Source organism: Cherax quadricarinatus, chromosome 72, assembly GCF_038502225.1.
Source record: "Cherax quadricarinatus isolate ZL_2023a chromosome 72, ASM3850222v1, whole genome shotgun sequence".
NCBI lineage: Eukaryota > Metazoa > Arthropoda > Malacostraca > Decapoda > Parastacidae > Cherax > Cherax quadricarinatus.
Genome location: NC_091363.1, coordinates 2,293,175 through 2,312,845, shown reverse-complemented (window position 1 = coordinate 2,312,845; position 19,671 = coordinate 2,293,175). Strand labels below are relative to the sequence as shown.

Below are 19,671 nucleotides of genomic sequence, written 5' to 3'. Positions count from 1 at the left end.
TATTATTCCATTTATTTTAGTGCTTGCAAGTACAGTGGACCCCCGGTTAACGATATTTTTTCACTCCAGAAGTATGTTCAGGTGCCAGTACTGACTGAATTTGTTCCCATAAGGAATATTGTGAAGTAGATTAGTCCATTTCAGACCCCCAAACATACACGTACAAACGCACTTACATAAATACACTTACATAATTGGTCGCATTCGGAGGTGATCGTTATGCGGGGGTCCACTGTATTAAATAAGCTACCATGGCTCCAAAGAAAGCTCCTAGTGCCAAGCCTGTGGTAAAGAAGGTGAGAAATACGATTGAATTTAAGAAAAACATCATTGAACAATATGAAAGTGGCACAAGTGCGGCCGAACTGGCCAGGATGTATAAGAAACCCTACACAACCATATGTTCCATAGTGGCCAAGAAAAAGGAAATAAGGATGCTGTTGTTGCAAAGGGGGTAACTATGCTGACAAAAATGAGATCCCCAGTACTCAAAGAGGTTGAGAAGTTATTATTGGTGTGGATAAATGAGAAACAATTAGCAGGAGATACTCTTATGACTTCGATTACTTGTGAAAAGGCTAGGCAGTTGCACAACGATCTGGTAAAGAAATTGCCTGAAAATAGTGGTGATGTGAGTGAATTTAAGGCCACCAAAGGTTGGTTTGAGAGATATAAGAACTGTACTGGCATACACAGTGTGGTAAGGCATGGTGAGGCTGCCAGTTTGGACCACAAGGCGGCTGAAAAATATGTGCATGAATTCAAGAAGTACATAGAGGCTGAAGGACTGAAACCTGAAAAAGTGTTCAATTGTAACAAAACAGGCCTCTTTTGGAAGAAAATGCCAAAGAGGACCTTCATTACACAGGACGAAAAGGCAATGCCAGGACACAAGCCTATGAAAGACAGGCTGACGCTCATGTTCTGTGCTAATGCTAGTGGGGATTTCAAAGTGAAGCCATTACTAGTGTACCATTCTGAAAATCCCAGAGTGTTCAGGAAAAACAATGTTATGAAGAGTAAATTGTGTGTGTTTTGGAAATCTAATAGTAAGGCATGGGTCACAAGGGAAATTTTCGTCGAGTGGTTCAATGAAGTGTTTGGCCCTAGTGTGAAGAATTACCTCCTGGAAAAGAAATTGGATCTCAAGTGCCTGCTAGTAATGGACAATGCACCTGCTCATCCTCCAAACTTGGATGACCTAATTCTCGAGGAGTTTGGGCTCATCACAGTAAAGTTCTTGCCCCCGAATACCACTCCTCTCCTCCAGTCCATGGACCAGCAGGTCATTGCAAACTTTAAAAAACTCTACACCAAAGCAATGTTTCACAGGTGCTTGAGTGTGACCACAGACACTCACTTGACCCTAAGGGAATTTTGGCGAGAACACTTCAGCATCCTCCATTGCATAACCCTTATAGGTATGGCTTGGGAGGGAGTGACTACCAGGACTTTGAACTCTGCTTGGAGAAAATTGTGGCCAGATTGTGTCAACAAGAGGGATTTTGAAGGGTTTGGGACTGACCCTGATGAGCCTATGTCTGTTGTTAAATCAATTGTGGCACTGGGGAGTTCCATGGGGTTGGATGTGAGTTTGGAGGATGTGGAAGAATTGGTGGAAGACCACAACGAAAAGCTCACCACTGAGGAGCTCCAAGAGCTTCAGCAGGAACAGCAACAGATCGCAGCTCAGAATCTTGCTGCAGAGGAGGAAGAGAGATGGAAGAAGGTGCCTTCTTCAGAAATTAGAGAGATTTTTACTATGTGGGGTAAGATGGAAAGCTTTATGGAGAAACATCACCCTGACAAGGTTGTTGCAAGCCATGTTGGCAACATGTACAGTGACAAAGTCTTGGGCCATTTTAGGGAAGTGTTAAAGAGACGCCAGAAACAGAGCTCTCTCCACAGTTATTTTGTGAGACAGGACTCCAGTGACTCTCAAGGTGGTCCTAGTGGCATTAAGAAACAGAGAAGAGAAGCAACCCCAGAAAAGCAAATGGTACCTGAGGTGTTGATGGAAGGGGATTCCCCTTCCAAACTATAAACAATCCACTCTCTCTCCTCCTCCAGTCTCCCATACACTAAGAAGAATCTCCAATAAAGGTAAGTGTTATGCTGTTGATGTTTCATTCATCATTTCCCATTGTATTGTTTATGTACTACATGTATATTTCATCCTAGGTAGTAGGTTGGTAGACAGCAACCGCCCAGGGAGGTACTACCGTCCTGCCAAGTGAGTGTAAAACGAAAGCCTGTAATTGTTTTACATGATGGTAGGATTGCTGGTGTCCTTTTTTCTGTCTCATGAACATGCAAGATTTCAGGTACGTCTTGCTACTTCTACTTACACTTAGGTCACACTACACATACATGTACAAGCACATATATACACACCCCTCTGGGTTTTCTTCTATTTTCTTTCTAGTTCTTATTCTTGTTTATTTCCTCTTATCTCCATGGGGAAGTGGAACAGAATTCTTCCTCCGTAAGCCATGCGTGTTGTAAGAGGCGACTAAAATGCCGGGAGCAAGGGGCTGGTAACCTCTTCTCCTGTATATATTACTAAATGTAAAAGGAGAAACTTTCGTTTTTCCTTTTGGGCCACCCCGCCTCGGTGGGATACGGCCGGTGTGTTGAAAGAAAGAAAGATGTATATTTCATGTAAAAAATTTTTTGGTTTTAATACTTCTGGGTGTCAGGAACGGATTAATTGTATTTACATTATTTATGGGAAAATTTATTCGAAAATCATAGATTTCATTAATAGTAGCAACTCCAGGAACGGATTAACTATGAAAAACGAGGGACCACTGTATTTTCATCATCATTCAACACTTTCACCACACTCATACATAATCACTGTTTTTGCAGAGGTGCCCAGAACACAACAGTTTAGAAGCATATACGTATAAAGATACACAACATATCCCTCCAAACTGCCAATATCCCAAACCCCGCCTTTAAAGTGCAGGCATTGTACTTCCCATTTCCAGTACTCAAGTCCGGCTATATAAAAATAACCGGTATACATTATATGTACTGTTTATGTATTTTACTTTTTTATGCCTAGCTATATGAGTACTTATTATATGATAGTGTAAATAGATTTTCAGGCATTTTAGATGCATCCAACAATGAAAATATCTCTCTTTTCCACCCGCTGATGATTTTCACTTATCGCATGGGCTTAGGAGCCTAAGAGCCATACAAACAGGGCCCCTTCAGTACTTCCTGTAGTTAATGTATACAATACAGTATGGAGTACAATCTCAAAAAAAACATTGGTTATAATTAGGTTGCAATCTCCTCTATAAAAACAGTTCATTTATGTAGTAAATACAAAATGTGAATACAACTTTCAGAAGATTTTTCAGGATATTTTGCCATATCCTGTAGTTATACAACACTTACACTAATACAGTATATAATGCTCCCCTTTAAAGCTCTACAGTATTATTTCTCAAAAATGGAAGAAACTAATGCCTCGCTTACATGCTCAACAGCTAGAACATTGTGCAGAGGTTTGATGTTTTTCAAACGTTGTACTTCTGGTACATATTAAAACAAATATTTATAATGATTAGTATTGAATCAGCTTCTGAATGTCTTACCCTAGTTTGAACATGGAACATCAATGAGAACAAAGATTCACAAAAAGGCTAACAAAATGATAAAAGAAAAGATTCACAAATTTATTTACTGTATATATATTTTGCACACAAGTTTTATGGGATAACACATTTAATGACTAGAAACGATGTACAATGAATACACAACATATAAAAAAAAAGTAAATTTAAGGAGACAGTTTTACTAATAAATGAAGTTAGGGAAGCGAATAGAAAGGGCATATTAAAATACGGTACAATACCTTAATGTGAGTCTTGCAATTCAGTTGGTTGCACTCAAACAAGAGATGATGATAAAGTGTGTGCTGCTCTTCCTTTACATATTTTTTTGACTACTGTCATGTACAGGGATGACCTGCACTTGCACACACTGCACAACAAAGACCATGGTTTGCTACAGCCCGAGCTTGAACCTTGTACTGTATGACTTCATTTCTGCTGATCAGCTGGCCCAGGAAGGACTAGCCATAGACCAGAACACAGATTTCTTGGAAGGAGTCTTACAGAGTTGTTAAGGAAAAGCAGCACTTATACCTACTCAGTTTTTTGAAGACCAACAAACTGCAATCACAAGAGCTTTCATTACTCCTCTACCACCTCTTTACTTATTGCAATACTATCACATTTTCCATCATTCACTCAGTTAAGGAAGCCTGATCCTAATGATTTTCAAGTTTTAATATTCTCTTTTTCTTATCTTTGACAACAAGTGAATTAGTTAATTATGTAACTATTTCTTTAAATTTCCATGACCTGTAATTTAGCTGTATTGCACTGTGTTAGTGGGTCAGAGATGGAATGCCTAAACATCTTGCTTGAGAAATTTGTAAAGAATGCAAACCTAGTGCAAGGCAAGGTAGACCAGCACTGCAAACATAGTGTTAATTATTTGATTCCTTCTCCTTACTGGTAGTTTTTCTTCCAGTCTCTCACCATGCCAGATGCATTCCATCAAATAAAGTAACTGAGCTACAGTAAAGGAAAACAAACTGCATCCATGCTAACCAATGAACTCTCTACTATTGTATTGTGAATGAAGCAATTTGTGGAAACAAGATGGCAAGTGGACTCAAACCAGGACTCACTAAATGGTAATGCCATACCTTTACATCTCTGCTACGATAGTCCCCAATGTTGGCCCAAATGCTATTTTACACAGTGCCCCATCACACTAGGATTTAGAGTAAAGATTGTTTAGTTCATATATCCTTTATGCTTGTCAATGCAAATTGAGATTTTGCCAAAAATAGAATTTCATGCTATCAACAGCATGAAATTCCATTTTCAGCGACAGGTATGAAAGACTTACAGTAGTAACTAATCTCTATCTAAGCCCCAAAAGTGGCCAGTTAATATTATGAAAGATAGGATCAGGAGCAACATTAGGGCTTGCCATAACTAATAAATTAAATAAAAATAATTTTAATACTTGTGACACAGTTGACGAGTCATGGAGTTGTCACTTAGTGGACCCCATTTCCAGCACATGATACCTTACTTTACATAATACTTCACACTCCTTTTTACGGTACTATAAATACAATAAAACCTAATATATACTTATAAACAAAATTCTCCCCTCTATTAGGTGTTGAGATGTGCCTATAAATCATACTTTTATTCAGTTTTTAAAAGGATAAAAGCCTAAAAACACAAATCCTTATCAAAACACCACACTTTTAATGCTCATTATGGCCCCAACTGTTAACCTGAAATTTTATCACAGCACTTTAGTAGCATGAAGGTAACTATTCACTTGCTTTAACTGTCGAGGATACATATGAATGAACTGAAACTATTCACTTGCTTTCACTGTCGAGAATACATATGAATGAACTGAGTGTTGTACCTGATCCACTTTATTTTTAATGAGGAGGCAGCACGCTATTATAGACCAAGAATTTTATAAATGAATGAAAAGTACAAAGAATATATTAAGCAAAATAATGATTTATTTTTCAGAAAATGAAACATTTCATGAAGAATGTGAGAATAGCTTTGTATGAAGCTGCTGCTCTTCATCACATGAAGCATCCTGCAAGAAATATGACATGCAACACAGCAATAAAAAAGTGCTATTTATAGCCTTATGTCTAAATTCCGACCACTCATTACAATATGTAAAACAAAGCAACTGGAAGGTGTGTAGGAGAGGTACAATACTGTACAACAAAGCGTATTGTAAGATGAATCTTTATTATACTCATGGGAAGCACTAAACCCATAAGTCATGGAGCACCTGGGGAAATGGGAGGTAAAAGGCTTGAGCCAAGGAAGGAAAAGCTAACTCCTCTCCCTTAATCAAGAACCCTTCTCCCCAGTATCAAGACACCCCATTGAAGACAGCTGAATCTTGAAAATATAATGTATATTCAAGCTTGACTTGTACTGTATATGGAGAATACACCCTTTACATATTATCTTAGCACCAGTGGCAATACTTCATATCAAATATAAATTCCACGATTATCTTTTTGGCAGTGATGAAAAAACAAAGTACTCTACAGGGGAACTTTGCTGAACATTGGGAGTATGTTGCTGTTGATCTGTTTATTAGGTGGATTAAAGTACACTGAGCCCCCTTATTCCATTAACTCCAATATATCAATACTGGCTTAGGAAGAAAAATAATTAGTTCTAAAACTGATGTTTTAAGCTGCTACTTTATCCAATAGCCACTACACTGTTAAACAATAAATGTATGATACAGTGGCACATACTTAATGTATGTCAGTCTCCTCCATATACAAATAGAACCTTAAAGTCCTACAAATTCTGTTTTCCACCTGGTAATCAAGTGTTTATGCAACCTGTTACACTCATCACCAGTGGAAAATTATTACTATCACCATTCCCACTAGCCATCCTCAAGATCCCATTAACTGATCTGTCAATCACCTGACTCAAGGATAACTTGTGTACAAGGGGACACCAGAGGATAGTGGGGATCACTGAACCCATTGTAGTATAGAAAAATCAAAGGTAAGTAAGTATTTTATGTCTCATGGGGTTTGATGACCCCCTGCAGAATCATTCAAACAGGGCTCAAATCTAGTAATGAAAGTACATCTGGGCAGGGTACATCATCCACAGAGAGCGAGCACACCTACTAGAATGGACAACACAATGAGACTGTTTCCTTGCATGTTATGTAAGTTTCATTATAAGTAAACCACAATGCCTCCAACTCCTTTACCATTTAGCAAAGAGAGCTGGACAACTGCCAAACAACAGACAGGTTTCATATTTGATGACCTGAGGACATCTAACCTATAACATGAAGCACTGGGTCAAACCAGAAACTTGTTTGCAAGCAGTTTTTAGTAGTGGTGCGATATGGCACATACCAGAAGAAATACTGTAGCTGCAAGATGAGTTTTTACCAGTTTAGGTTCAGAATATTCTGCAAGTCCTGGCATACGTTTAGATATCAAATTCTGTACGTGCTTCCATCCTTATGGCTGGAGGTAAACATTCTTGGTTTGAATGTTCCTTACATGAATGATCTACGACTTGTCAGCCAGTAAAAAAAACCATAACACTCCTTACACACACCCTCTCTTGATCAGGATACAAGGCTAATCTCAAGGCTCATTAGAGTACTACTGGTTGTGCCCTAGTCATTGAAACTGAGTCCCCCATGGTCACACAAAAAACCTCAGATTACAGGCTACTAACCCTTTCTCTGTGCCAGCCCTGTGGCTGGTAGGATTCCAGTAGTGGTTCATCAGTACCAATTCTTAGAATACTGTACTATACCAATTCCAAGAATACTGTACTAACTGTACCAATTCTAAGAATACTGTACTACTGTACCAATTCCAAGAAACTGTACTAATTCTTAGAATACTGTATGTACCAACTTTTGAAGAATAATTTTTTTCTGTGATTTGTTCTATATATCATAGAAGTTATCACCACCCCATATCAGCTGTCTTGTCTCTGGTATTGGTACAAATGATTATTCCAATCAAGGAACCATGTTTATATACAGTAGAAGAAAATAGGAATTTGTATGAAGGGAAAGGAAATGTAACTGAGCCAAGAAATGTTAGGGAGGTCCATATCTGGTATTTTAGGGGTAAAACTGATAGGATATGATTCCAGTGGTGGTTCACAGAACCAATTCCAGTTTTTATAATTATATCTTCAGTTCTTTATTTATCCTTATGGTGAAAGAATCAATTTCTTATTTCATGTATTATGAGTATAATTACCTATTTGTAGTTATAAGAATGGACATTGTCTTGTGGTACAAAAATTTCAGAAGTCACAAGCAAAGGCAGTACACTACTATAACATCCTTTGTCAACTTACAATGAAGCGTGTCTCAAAATTATATATTATGCATTTAATCCCTTCTAAATACAGTTATTCACTGTCATATGTATTTCTATAAAACTTTTGAATTTCTTGTTAGTACTTTCTCATGTAAGGTGGGTTGGATCAAGCACAATATGACTTGTTTCAGTTGGTACCAGAACTTTAAATACAGTGAAGGTAAACACATTCCTGTACACTGCTAGAATATATCATCGTTATACTTGGAACACATTGAACTGATTTTGTACTGAGTATAGAGAGAAAAGGTACTAGTATGCACATGTCCAATGGCATATGTCTTGAGGATGTAGAGGACCATAAATTAACTACAGACTGATTCCTGAGTCAGGTGAAACGCTCCTGGCTTGTAACTTCGAATGAAGGGGAAATCTGATGGGAATCCTGTAGATAGCACTGCCTGTCGTGCAACAGGCTGACCTCCTGTACTCCAAAGAAATTGGCAGTTACAAAAATTAAACAATGGCATGAACTGTAATTTATAATTCATATAAATTAAAATATTGCTCCATTCCTAGTCTTTCTGTAGTCTCTCTGTAACTTAAAACTCATTTTCTACCTAGCAGCTCTCTTGCATTCAGGTGTCCTAACTTCCAAAGAGATTATTGGTAAAGAAACATCATATTTTGGTGTGCTTCCAAATTAATTAACTCAGCATCAACTTACTCTCATTTTGTTATTAATTTTACAGAAATTTGCAAAATTAATTCAAGTTAATCTGCTGGTACTGAATATAATTTTTGCCTATGGCACACTATGGTATATATTTTAAAAGTTTCTAATGTTACTCTTTATCATTTGCACATTTTATCAATATTCAGTTATTATATGCAGAAACAAGTGCTAAACCTGAATGGGTCATATAGCACCAATTTTCAAGATTAATCGTGTAGAAAACATAAAGAAACTCACCTCTTTTACAATATCAATGTCCTCAAAGAAGCTTTTTTGCACATCACTATCATATGTAGAAGACTCCTTTAGAGATGGTTTGTTTATTGGAGTAGATATATAATTTATTCTTGTGAGTGCTGCCGTGCTAGAACCACACACTGATTGGCATTGAACTGCAGAAGAGCTTTGGTTAGTGTTGGCCATTTTATTGGCATTGTAATGAAGGTTGGTATTTTCAGAATGACTAGTAAGTGAGGTGAAAGCCACAGAAGAACATGTAGGAAGCTTGATAACTTCCTGACAACCTTTATTTTGAACAGTTACTTCAGAAGAATTGTCTGCAGTGTCTGTCCTTCCTGTGGAGTGGGATAAATAACTGGCCATTTCAGAAAATAAGGTACTCGAATCAGTGCACTTGTCAGTGATGAGTGCCACTGGATCTGAAATTGCTAAGCCATGAACCTGAAGAAGCTCGGCAGTTTCAAGAAGTGACTTCACTTGGTCCTCAGCTACTGTTATTTCACCCCTGAAATATAACATGCATTCAGTCACTAATACTTGATTTATGTATTTGATGCAAAGAGAACTGGTCATTAGGGACCTGCATTAGGCAGGTGATTATACATCTTTCTAAAATTCTTCCACATGCTCCTTCTTATTCAAATGTTATCATATATACAGGCCCACATCCCTTTATCTGAAATTCTGAAATTCGAAAAGTTCCAAAAACCAAAGTTTTTTCGTGGAGTGTGGAGCGTCAGTCATCTCTACATAACTCCAACGCCACCACGTGGCAGCGTGACCCAGCACCGACAGCCAGAGCAGCAGGCATCAGTTGTGTGTCAGTGCTTGTAGTGTTCACAAGTGCATCTGCTGTTTGCTGATATTTTGTTTTTGCTTTTTATGTGACTGTGTTTAATTTCACTATGAAAATGTCAGAAAGAACTGCAGATACCCTTATGGGTAACAGTGCAGTTGTTAATGCTTGGAAGGATGCTGGCAAATCAACATTAACAAATGCTTGGCACAGACTTTGGCCTAAAACAATGTTTGATGTAAATGAACCTACAGATGAAGACTTTGAAGGATTTTGTGTCACTGATGAGAAGAAGATATCAAACCTCATAACTTACGCTAAAAGTTTATCAGACGAAAGTGTAAATAAGTTACAGGAAGCTGACATCAGAGAAATACTGAACATTGACACTGATGCACCTGTTGTGCATTCCTTGAGTGATGGTGAAACTGATGAAATGGTGTTAAATACAAATAAGCATGAGAATAGTAGTGATGATGATGACATTGTGAAGACAAGTGAATAAGTCCCCATAGACAATATGGTAAAAATGTGTGATCAGTTAATTGCTGGCCTTGAACAACGTGCATTTATCAGTGAGTAAGAGATTATGGCAATTTACTCAGTTAAAGAGAGATTGCTTAGAGAGAAGCCCATGTTAATAAGAGAGATGACACTTGAAGAAGTCTTTAAAAATGCAGTCTGTCAATAGTCTTGAGAACCATGTTCCTGGTCTATAATTATCCCATTATTTCATATATCAATATATTACTCTATAAATAAACAGTAGTAGTATTTGTAGTCTTTATTTATCCCATTTAGTATGAGTATTCATAAGTTTTTGCTGCAGTGTTTATGTTTAATTATGGGGTGCTGCCTTAGACCCCACCTTCATTCTGAAATTCAAAAAATTCTGAAATTCGAAACACTACTGGCCCCAAGGGTTACGGATAAAAGAATGTGAAACTGTACTGTACAAAAGGAATGTAAAAAACACTTAGAATGAAAAATGAAACAAAGGAAGCTGAGATCTGTAAATTTTGACCTTAATAATGAGGGTTCCCTTATTGAAACTGAAATATAATTTTTTTTTTTTTTTAACAAGTCGACCATCTCCCACCGAGGCAGGGTGACCCAAAAAGAAAGAAAATCCCCAAAAGAAAATACTTTCATCATCATTCAATTCTTTCACCTCACTCATACATAATCACTGTTTTAGCAGAGGTGCTCAGAACACAACAGCTTAGAAGCATATACCTATAAAGATACACAACATATCCCTCCAAACTGTCAATATAAATATCTCTTTTTATCTTTGTTTCATCTTTTTGATCAGTGTGATACTTTCATTGTAGCATACACACATATAATTCCTTCTCACCTCAGTGCTTCCACTCATTATTTACATGCTCTTCTTTGTAAATATGTTCACCTACTCATACTTCTCTACTTTTAACATACCTCCCACATACACACTCTCCAACCACTGCCTCACTGAGACCAGCAGTCTATCCCATCAACAGTCATATTTCTTTGGTTATGTGCTTCCTAAGCAAAATCTATTACAGTGGAACCTTGGTGTTTGTATGCCCTATTTTGTAGTTATTCTCTATAAAATGTATTTTTGCTAATATTTCCCATAAGAAATAATGTAAATCCAATTAATCCCACTCCAAACACCCAAAAACATTAACAAAAAATACATACACACAAACTAGGGCATATGAAAACCGTGGTTCCATTGTATATATTTAAAGCAGTAAACCTTGTCAGAAAGTATCTGAAACTGCTCTGAAACATTAAGATATGAAATAAAATCACATTTTGGCACATTTTTCACATGTTTACCACACCAAAGACTTGCATGTTCACCGCACCCACACATACTGTAGTCGTTTAAATTTTTTAATATGAACAAGTAAATGTTTGTGGATTTCTAGTAAGGCAGCTACTGAATGATTGATGATCTGTGTTTTTTCTTTAGGTAACTCTACCTTAGTAGGAAATGGCTAATGAGGTAAAAAAAAAAAATTAATAAAAGAAATAACATACACCTTCAATAAATGCAGCATCAAGTAGCAGCAAGCTGCAATAAGGACTTACCTATACATGTAGTTAATTATATGTGAGAGGTGATCGAACTGGACGTGGTGGGGCATGATGATGACTGGATGAGGACATGGGTTGTTACACAACAGTTGTTGGAAGTATGGACTCATAGCTGACACTACTAACTGAAATGTTTAAAATACTATATTTTGAGAAGTTCCCTAATGCACACCTTAAGTCATGAAAACATTTTGCTTTACTTGCATGAAATATCCATGACTATCAAATTTACAGTAAGTCATATTAAGTCTTAAACATTATCTGGCAGTTTTATCTGATCTGGTACCTAAACAGATGATGTTAAAAGGGAATGTACAGCAAAAAAAGGGCCATTAAAAGATGTGACCATCCTGTATTGCTGAAAATCCAGCACACTCTTCCCCAAGTTGGTTGGATAACTGATGATCTATCATATTTTATATACAGTAAATCGAAAGAAAGGAAAGATGCCAGGAAATATATGGACTGTGTAAAAGATAGACTGTCATTAACAAAGCTGTTGTCCAATAATACTTTCTAGAATTCTTCAAGGAAATCAATGAATATGCAAGCCTCATTACTCAGTGGAGGTGCTTCAGAAATTGGAGACTTGCAGTTCTGTTTGCCAGTTCTATGAGTCCACTGAGAAATAAACAAATTAAGAAAATAAAAAATAATTGGACATCTATAGTTGAGGACCACCACCTAGCAAGTCAACATGGGATGGTTTCCTCAGTCCTTAAAGGTCTTCCTGAACAGGAGAGCGCTATGGTCTAAAAAATCTGCCTCTACTAGTGTAAAGATCCCATTCCTCTATGTACCCCAGCCTGAATAATCAATTATCCAAAACATTGTGTTCAAAGCATATATGACAAAATCATCTCGTATCACTTGGTCTAAAGGGACTAAGAACATGAATTCAACCTCTCACATTCAAGTGCCTGTATGTAATTAATTGGTAAGCAGCCATAGATGCCCTCCAGAATTATAGGCTGGGTTTCAGCAGCAGCAAAAGTCCCTTAACATGATCAAGTTAACATATTAGGAGGGAGGAGAGGAATCCTCCTCTTCAAAATAAATGTTAGGAGTTCATCTTTAAATAAATATTCTTTTGTAAATTACGTACAATAAAATTTCATGCTATTATTTTTTAATTCTATTTTTTTATTTTCATGAATAACTTACATGTTTAACCGGTGTACTTAGTTCATGTATAATAGTGTATTATTCTATCATCTGACCTTGTGAGCCCTGATGGTACGTCCCTCCGCTGTTAGGGTGACATCTACAAAAGCTTCATCACAAGCAAGTGCTTCCATGATCTTTTTGAAGTGATGGTTGTGCTGTAATTGTAGCAGCTCTGGATATGGAAAATAAAAAAATACATTACCTTTTTTAACCCCCTCCCTCAAAAATGTGATGATACTATTTCAACAACTTGCATTAATTAAATGTTAAGCTAATGCTTGTAATAAAAGGTGACACAGAACAAAATGTGTGTGTGTGTACATGAGAACACACTGGCACGTAGGCACATACACACACAATCTTTAACCTAGCATTTTCATTTTATCTGAACATAAAATTTTACTTGGCTCCAGCTCAAACTATTCATTTGTAAAATGACAGAAATTATAGCTATTGTAATTAGTTTTGTATTAGGTATTGTATAGTTTTCAGTGATCTAATAAAAATTGATGACTTCAAAAGTCAATAAAATGTCTTCTAGCAAAAAAACCTCAGGTTACATTTGATAAGGGACTCTTCAACTTAAGTTTTATTGATAAATTAGCTTACTTGGTTTGTAATCATCTTGAATAAATGCTGGGGTTGCCATGGGTTGTGGGGTTATCCTAGACTGCTCCAAGCCCAGACTAGTATCGACTCTCTCAGCGCCAGTATCTTCTATATTCACATCACCAGCTCCTGACTGAAATATTCCGTGCCTTATTTTAAAATCTGCAAGCCATCCTGTGCTGAACTCACAAGGTTCTTCAAGGCTGAGTTCCTTGTAAAATTCCATTGCCATCGTTATGAGGTTACGTTCACTGATAAACATGCCTTCATTCTGTTTCTTTATATACCATTCATAAAGACACTTCTCAAGCAGAGGAAGCTTAGAGTTCTTAGATGTTTTTTGGTCTAAATATCTTTTGTTGTCAACAGTCTGTGTATAGAACTCCAAAAGTGCATCCTTTTGTTTTTTTAAGTCATAAATTGTGCTAGAACTGATTCCATACTCAGCAGCCACAAGAGCAACATTTTCGCCAGCACCAATACGTCTAAGTACGGCAATTTTATCTTCAATGCTAAGGACAGTGTACTTCCTTTTCTTAGCAGGCAGTGGTGTACTAGGTCCTGTTCAGGAATACATAGCATTATTACGAACTATATTTCACAAATAATGAACAGGATTTACACAAGAAATTTATTACTACTATAGTACAAAATCTGTATTTACATAATTTAACAAAAAAGAGCTAGCCAGACTAGAGTTTTGAAGACTAAGAGGTAGAGTGTATGCCTCAGAAAGTAAAGGTCAACATTAACCCGTAAATGGTCCAAGCAGATCTACGTTCACATGTGTAGTGCTACAAAAGTAGATCTAATTTTTTTTTACATATTTTCAAATATAACAAAAAAAAGTAGATCAAAGTTTTTTTTACACATTTTCAAATGTAGAAAAACAAAAAGAAGATCTACTTTTTTTACATACTTTCAAATGTTGAAAAAACGTATATATAAATTTGGACCGTTTACGGGTTAAACAGGCAAGAAACAGCAAGAAAAACTAAATATTTTTTCACTGGAAAAATTGTATACAATATGGTCAGATGAGAACTTTTTATTAAACAGAATCTCAGTAATTTAGGAAAAAATAACATGGTACTGTATTACAGAACTGTATACTGTACCTTAAGAGACCACTTCACAATTACACTTACCAGCCGCTGAAAATGATGACATCTTATGAGGTCTTTTATCGTGTTTTGTGTAGCTCTCTTCCTGTAATATGAGTGTAACACTATTTATCATTATTATTATTCTTATTATCATTATTAATTATAATTATTTTTACATTCATGGGAGATCACTAGAGCCTTTAGCTGGTATCAGGACACCTTTGTGGGATACACATACAATATATATATAATATCCAAAATTATTATTTTACATATGTACAGAAAATATACAGACATGGTAATCATTTAAAAACTATAATGTAAGATATACAGTACAATCATCCTATTTTGTCTTCAAAATTTCCTTAAAATAAGATCATATTATCAAGCAAGGGGTGATTCAAGATTTGTGACTCATTATCTTTTGTAAGCAAATAACCTTTATTTAAAACTGTAAATCATTTGAGTGTAATTACAGTTTCCTATTAACCCATTTCTATATCACTAATGTTATGGAATATTTGTGGTGAAGCACTAAAACCATAAGATAATGCCTAATGAATGGAAGGAAATCAAGCTTTGATCAAAGAACGTTGAGGATAACTCCAATTTTCTATATCAAGAGCCTTCCACAGGTATCAAACCATCCTCTCCTTCTTAGTAGTGTTCTACATCAATATAAATGGACATAACACCTGATCTGGTGCTTGGTTTGACTTGGAAGAATTTTACAGTACGATATAATCGTTTATTTTTTTCAAAATAGCCAGCGCTGAGGGCATGTTTATTTTAGACCCTTCAGCAATTTAAAGGTTAAACTAAGAAGTTATCAGTATATTTTACAAAAGCAAAAGGTGGCATTATAGTATTATTATAATTATGGGAAAGCACTCAGTCTGTAGGGGTCGTCATGCAGCATCTGGAGAACGAAAGGTAATCGAGTTTGATCCAAGAAAAGGAATAATTATTTTTTAAGGGAAAGCACTAAACTCATATGTGCCATACAGTGCCTTGGGAATGGGAGGCAATCAGGATCTATGTAATTACTTTTATCAAAAGCCTATCACCAGCTTTTCATGGGTACACAAATAACCCGCACTTAAAAGAGAGAAGCTTACGACGACGTTTCGGTCCGACTTGGACCATTGACAAAGTCACACTAACCAGAGGAGGAGCAGGACGGCTATATATAGGCAGGAAGAGGTGGTGGTAGTAGTAGTAGTAGTAGTACAAGAGTTGTATATAATACCGACAAGATGAAATTAATTTCATCTTGTCGGTATTATATACAACTCTTGTACTACTACTACTACCACCACCTCTTCCTGCCTATATATAGCCGTCCTGCTCCTCCTCTGGTTAGTGTGACTTTGTCAATGGTCCAAGTCGGACCGAAACGTCGTCGTAAGCTTCTCTCTTTTAAGTGCGGGTTATTTGTGTATCGTTCCAGTCACGGTATTGTGCCTTTTTTGTTATTTTCATGGGTCCTCGTGGATTGGTTGGTAATGTCCTTAGGTTACACACTGAGGGATCAAGGATAATCCAACCCACCCATGACATGGGAGAAATGTTGGGCATGTTTCCTTACACCTGCTGCACTTACTCCCTAGCAGTAAGTAGGTACCTGGGCATTAATCGACTGCTGTAGGTAGCACCCTGGGGAAGAGATTAATGGACTCCAATGAAAATAAGAATGACAGTCTCCAATGATTCACAAAGTTTAGCAAGTTTACTTAGGTAGAGGTACACATAAATACAACTGTCATACACAGTGTAAATTCTAGGATAACCCAAAAAAAGTCAGAGCGACTTATTTCCAAAGTGGGTTATCCTAGGTAGCTAGCCCTCCGGGTTAAAAATCCAAAGAAAATCTCACTATTAACAAGGCATCCTCCTCACCATGAAGGATGACATACGGTAGAGATACTGAATATCAAAGATAAAATATACCAACAAGTATGTGAACAAGACACAATACGGATTTATGGAAATTACAGATATATTTCATCCACCAGGAACTTGACCAGGAATGAACTGATGCGATCAAGTTACGTAGTTCATTAAAAAAAAAGTTTGACATCTGAACTGTATTCACACGGAGGTACTGATGGTATGAGTGTGGCTGAGATACCAGTAAAGGTACTGCTGGTGTGGCTGAGATACCAGTAAAGTTACTGCTGGTGTGGCTGAGATACCAGTAAAGTTACTGCTGGTGTGGCTGAGATACCAGTAAAGTTACTGCTGGTGTGGCTGAGATACCAGTAAAGTTACTGCTGGTGTGGCTGAGATACCAGTAAAGTTACTGCTGGTGTGGCTGAGATACCAGTAAAGTTACTGCTGGTGTGGCTGAGATACCAGTAAAGTTACTGCTGGTGTGGCTGAGATACCAGTAAAGTTACTGCTGGTGTGGCTGAGATACCAGTAAAGTTACTGCTGGTGTGGCTGAGATACCAGTAAAGTTACTGCTGGTGTGGCTGAGATACCAGTCAAGTTACTGCTGGTGTGGCTGAGATACCAGTCAAGTTACTGCTGGTGTGGCTGAGATACCAGTAAAGTTACTGCTGGTGTGGCTGAGATACCAGTAAAGTTACTGCTGGTGTGGCTGAGATACCAGTAAAGGTACTGCTGGTGTGGCTGAGATACCAGTAAAGGTACTGCTGGTGTGGCTGAGATACCAGTAAAGTTACTGCTGGTGTGGCTGAGATACCAGTAAAGTTACTGCTGGTGTGGCTGAGATACCAGTAAAGTTACTGCTGGTGTGGCTGAGATACCAGTAAAGTTACTGCTGGTGTGGCTGAGATACCAGTAAAGGTACTGCTGGTGTGGCTGAGATACCAGTAAAGGTACTGCTGGTGTGGCTGAGATAATCAGTAAAGTTGCTCCTGGTGTGGATAAAATACCAGTTAAGGTACTTGTGGTATGAGTGACGTATCACTACACTTTAGTTACACTGTTCAGCAGTTTTCTCCCTCCTGGTTGTGCTTCACTTGACACAAAACTCGCCTCTCCTTCCAATGATATATGTTAATACCATGTACTCTGATGACACTCCTAACAATCACTCTGTAAATAAACTTTAATAAGGTAATTTCTGCGGAGTACACACCACAAATCAGATGGGTGTTGTGTTGACGCTGTTAATAAGTCGGTTATATCACTGTGATGGTCAGTACGTTTTCTCTCATGTTTTTTAACTAGTATTATGCTGTTTCACAACCACCTTATTTTTGTAAGTTTATTTAGGTACAGGTATACATCACTACACTTGTCATACCTATGTGTAAATTACCTTGGATAAGCTTCAAAAAAGTCAAAGTGACTTATTTCCTTTGGAGTTCTGTATTTCCAGTTTTCCTCCAACTCCCACTGAAAATTTATTATATATCTTGTTCTACTTTAAGTAAGTAATTTCGTGTATCTTTATCATCTCTGCCGCTCACAGGATGGGTAGGAGGGTGTATAATATATATTAAACTAACTAAACTGTTCACTCACTCCACAAAACTGAAGATCATTGATCAGTTTGATGTAACAAGTCATACTTTTATAATTTTACCATTTGTTCATTAGCTACCTTTCTTATTATTCATAAAACTGTAGTTAACTGCATAAGAACTCTTACTTAAGTCTGTGTCTAATTCTTAAGTAGTCTTTAATTAAGTATTAGGATTAGTTTGCCCGAAATGCATTTCATATTATTGACTTTCTGTTGTGCTGACCAATGTACCAATGTTTTATTACCTTTAGACTACATTATCTTTATACCGCATAAAAAGATATAAAAATTCGAATTTGAATTTGTTGAATCCTTGTGTTGATTGTTACGTTTTCGTTTTCTTGCTTTTTTTTACGCTTTTTAACAAGTCAGTTTTCTTTGATGCTCTTAACAAGTCGGTTAAACTACTGTTTTGTCCTTACGTTTTCTTTGATGATCTTAGGCAATCGGTTACATTATTGTGTTGATCTTAACATTTTCTTTGATAATTTTAATCAGTCGGTTAGTTTCTTTTATTGCTTCTTAAGTTTTCTTTGATGTTCTTGCTCACCCAGATCACTTCATTAATTCTCACGTTTTCTTTTAGTCTCTTGCCAGTTAGTTGGACCATCGTGCTGAGACAATGCAGGGGAAAGTAAGGAAGAAGAAAAGGTAGAAGATGCGAGGAGAGATGACAGGATATAGAGGAAAAGTGGAATGAAGGGAAGAAGAGGCAGCTCCATCACCCTCCTGAAACCACCTCCACGATCCCTCTACACCCAACCTTCCCTAAATCACAATCAGCCTCCGATAACTACCTCCACTGTCCCAGTACCACTACCAGCCCTCAACCTTCCCACTATCAATACCTTCTCATCACACTTCCTTAACCACCTCCAATAATCACCTCCATCTTCCCACTACCAGTACTCTGTCATCACCAGGACCACTCTCCAGGGACAGAAGACCCAACACAGATGGTGCTTGATGTAAGGACCATTATAAGGACACTATCAACAGGATAAGAGAGGTAAGTCCTCTTTACTTATCCTCATGATGTGAACTCACCACTTCACAACAATTTCAAAGCTGTTTCATAATTTTATGTTAATGAATTGTATTTATTTAAATGAGATTACTGTTTTACTCCCTCTGAGCCAATGATTAATTAATGTACAATTGTAATATTCTCAAATACGGTCTGTGTAGATTAAATAGCAAAATTAAGGTTTATAACTGTTGAGTACTATATTATATTATACTGTTAAGAACGAAAACCAAACATAGCATTTTAATAAACCGTAAATCAATAAACCTTGAATATTTGTTGTTAGATTCCAGGCCGCGTTACCCTGGGATATATGAAGTTACTGTTTTATTCAAACAGTAATTTTTTACACTTACAGTATTTCTGATAGCATTTGTAACATTATTGGGTATTCCTAGCACAGTAATTGTAACATTATTGGGTATTCCTAACACAGTAATTCTAACATTATTGGGTATTTCTAACACAGTAATTCTAACATTATTGGGTATTCCTAA

General features: G+C 36.9%; 1 protein-coding gene across 2 annotated transcripts; it reads right to left on the bottom strand.

The window, feature by feature from the left end:
- Positions 1-3,678: 3,678 nt before the first annotated feature.
- LOC128701264 (uncharacterized) lies at positions 3,679-17,832 on the bottom strand. 2 transcript variants are annotated; one of them, XM_053794893.2, is made up of 7 exons: positions 17,758-17,832; positions 14,694-14,754; positions 13,546-14,106; positions 12,990-13,108; positions 11,764-11,894; positions 8,883-9,390; positions 3,679-8,393 (listed from the first exon to the last, which is right to left on the bottom strand). In XM_053794893.2, exons 2-7 carry the CDS (start codon positions 14,713-14,715, stop codon positions 8,298-8,300), a joined length of 1,437 nt encoding a protein of 478 aa, XP_053650868.1. In that variant the 5' UTR covers positions 14,716-14,754; positions 17,758-17,832; the 3' UTR covers positions 3,679-8,297. The 2 variants fall into 2 exon arrangements, with proteins under 2 accessions (XP_053650868.1, XP_053650867.1); XM_053794892.2 differs by having other exon boundaries at positions 17,683-17,769.
- Positions 17,833-19,671: the final 1,839 nt, after the last annotated feature.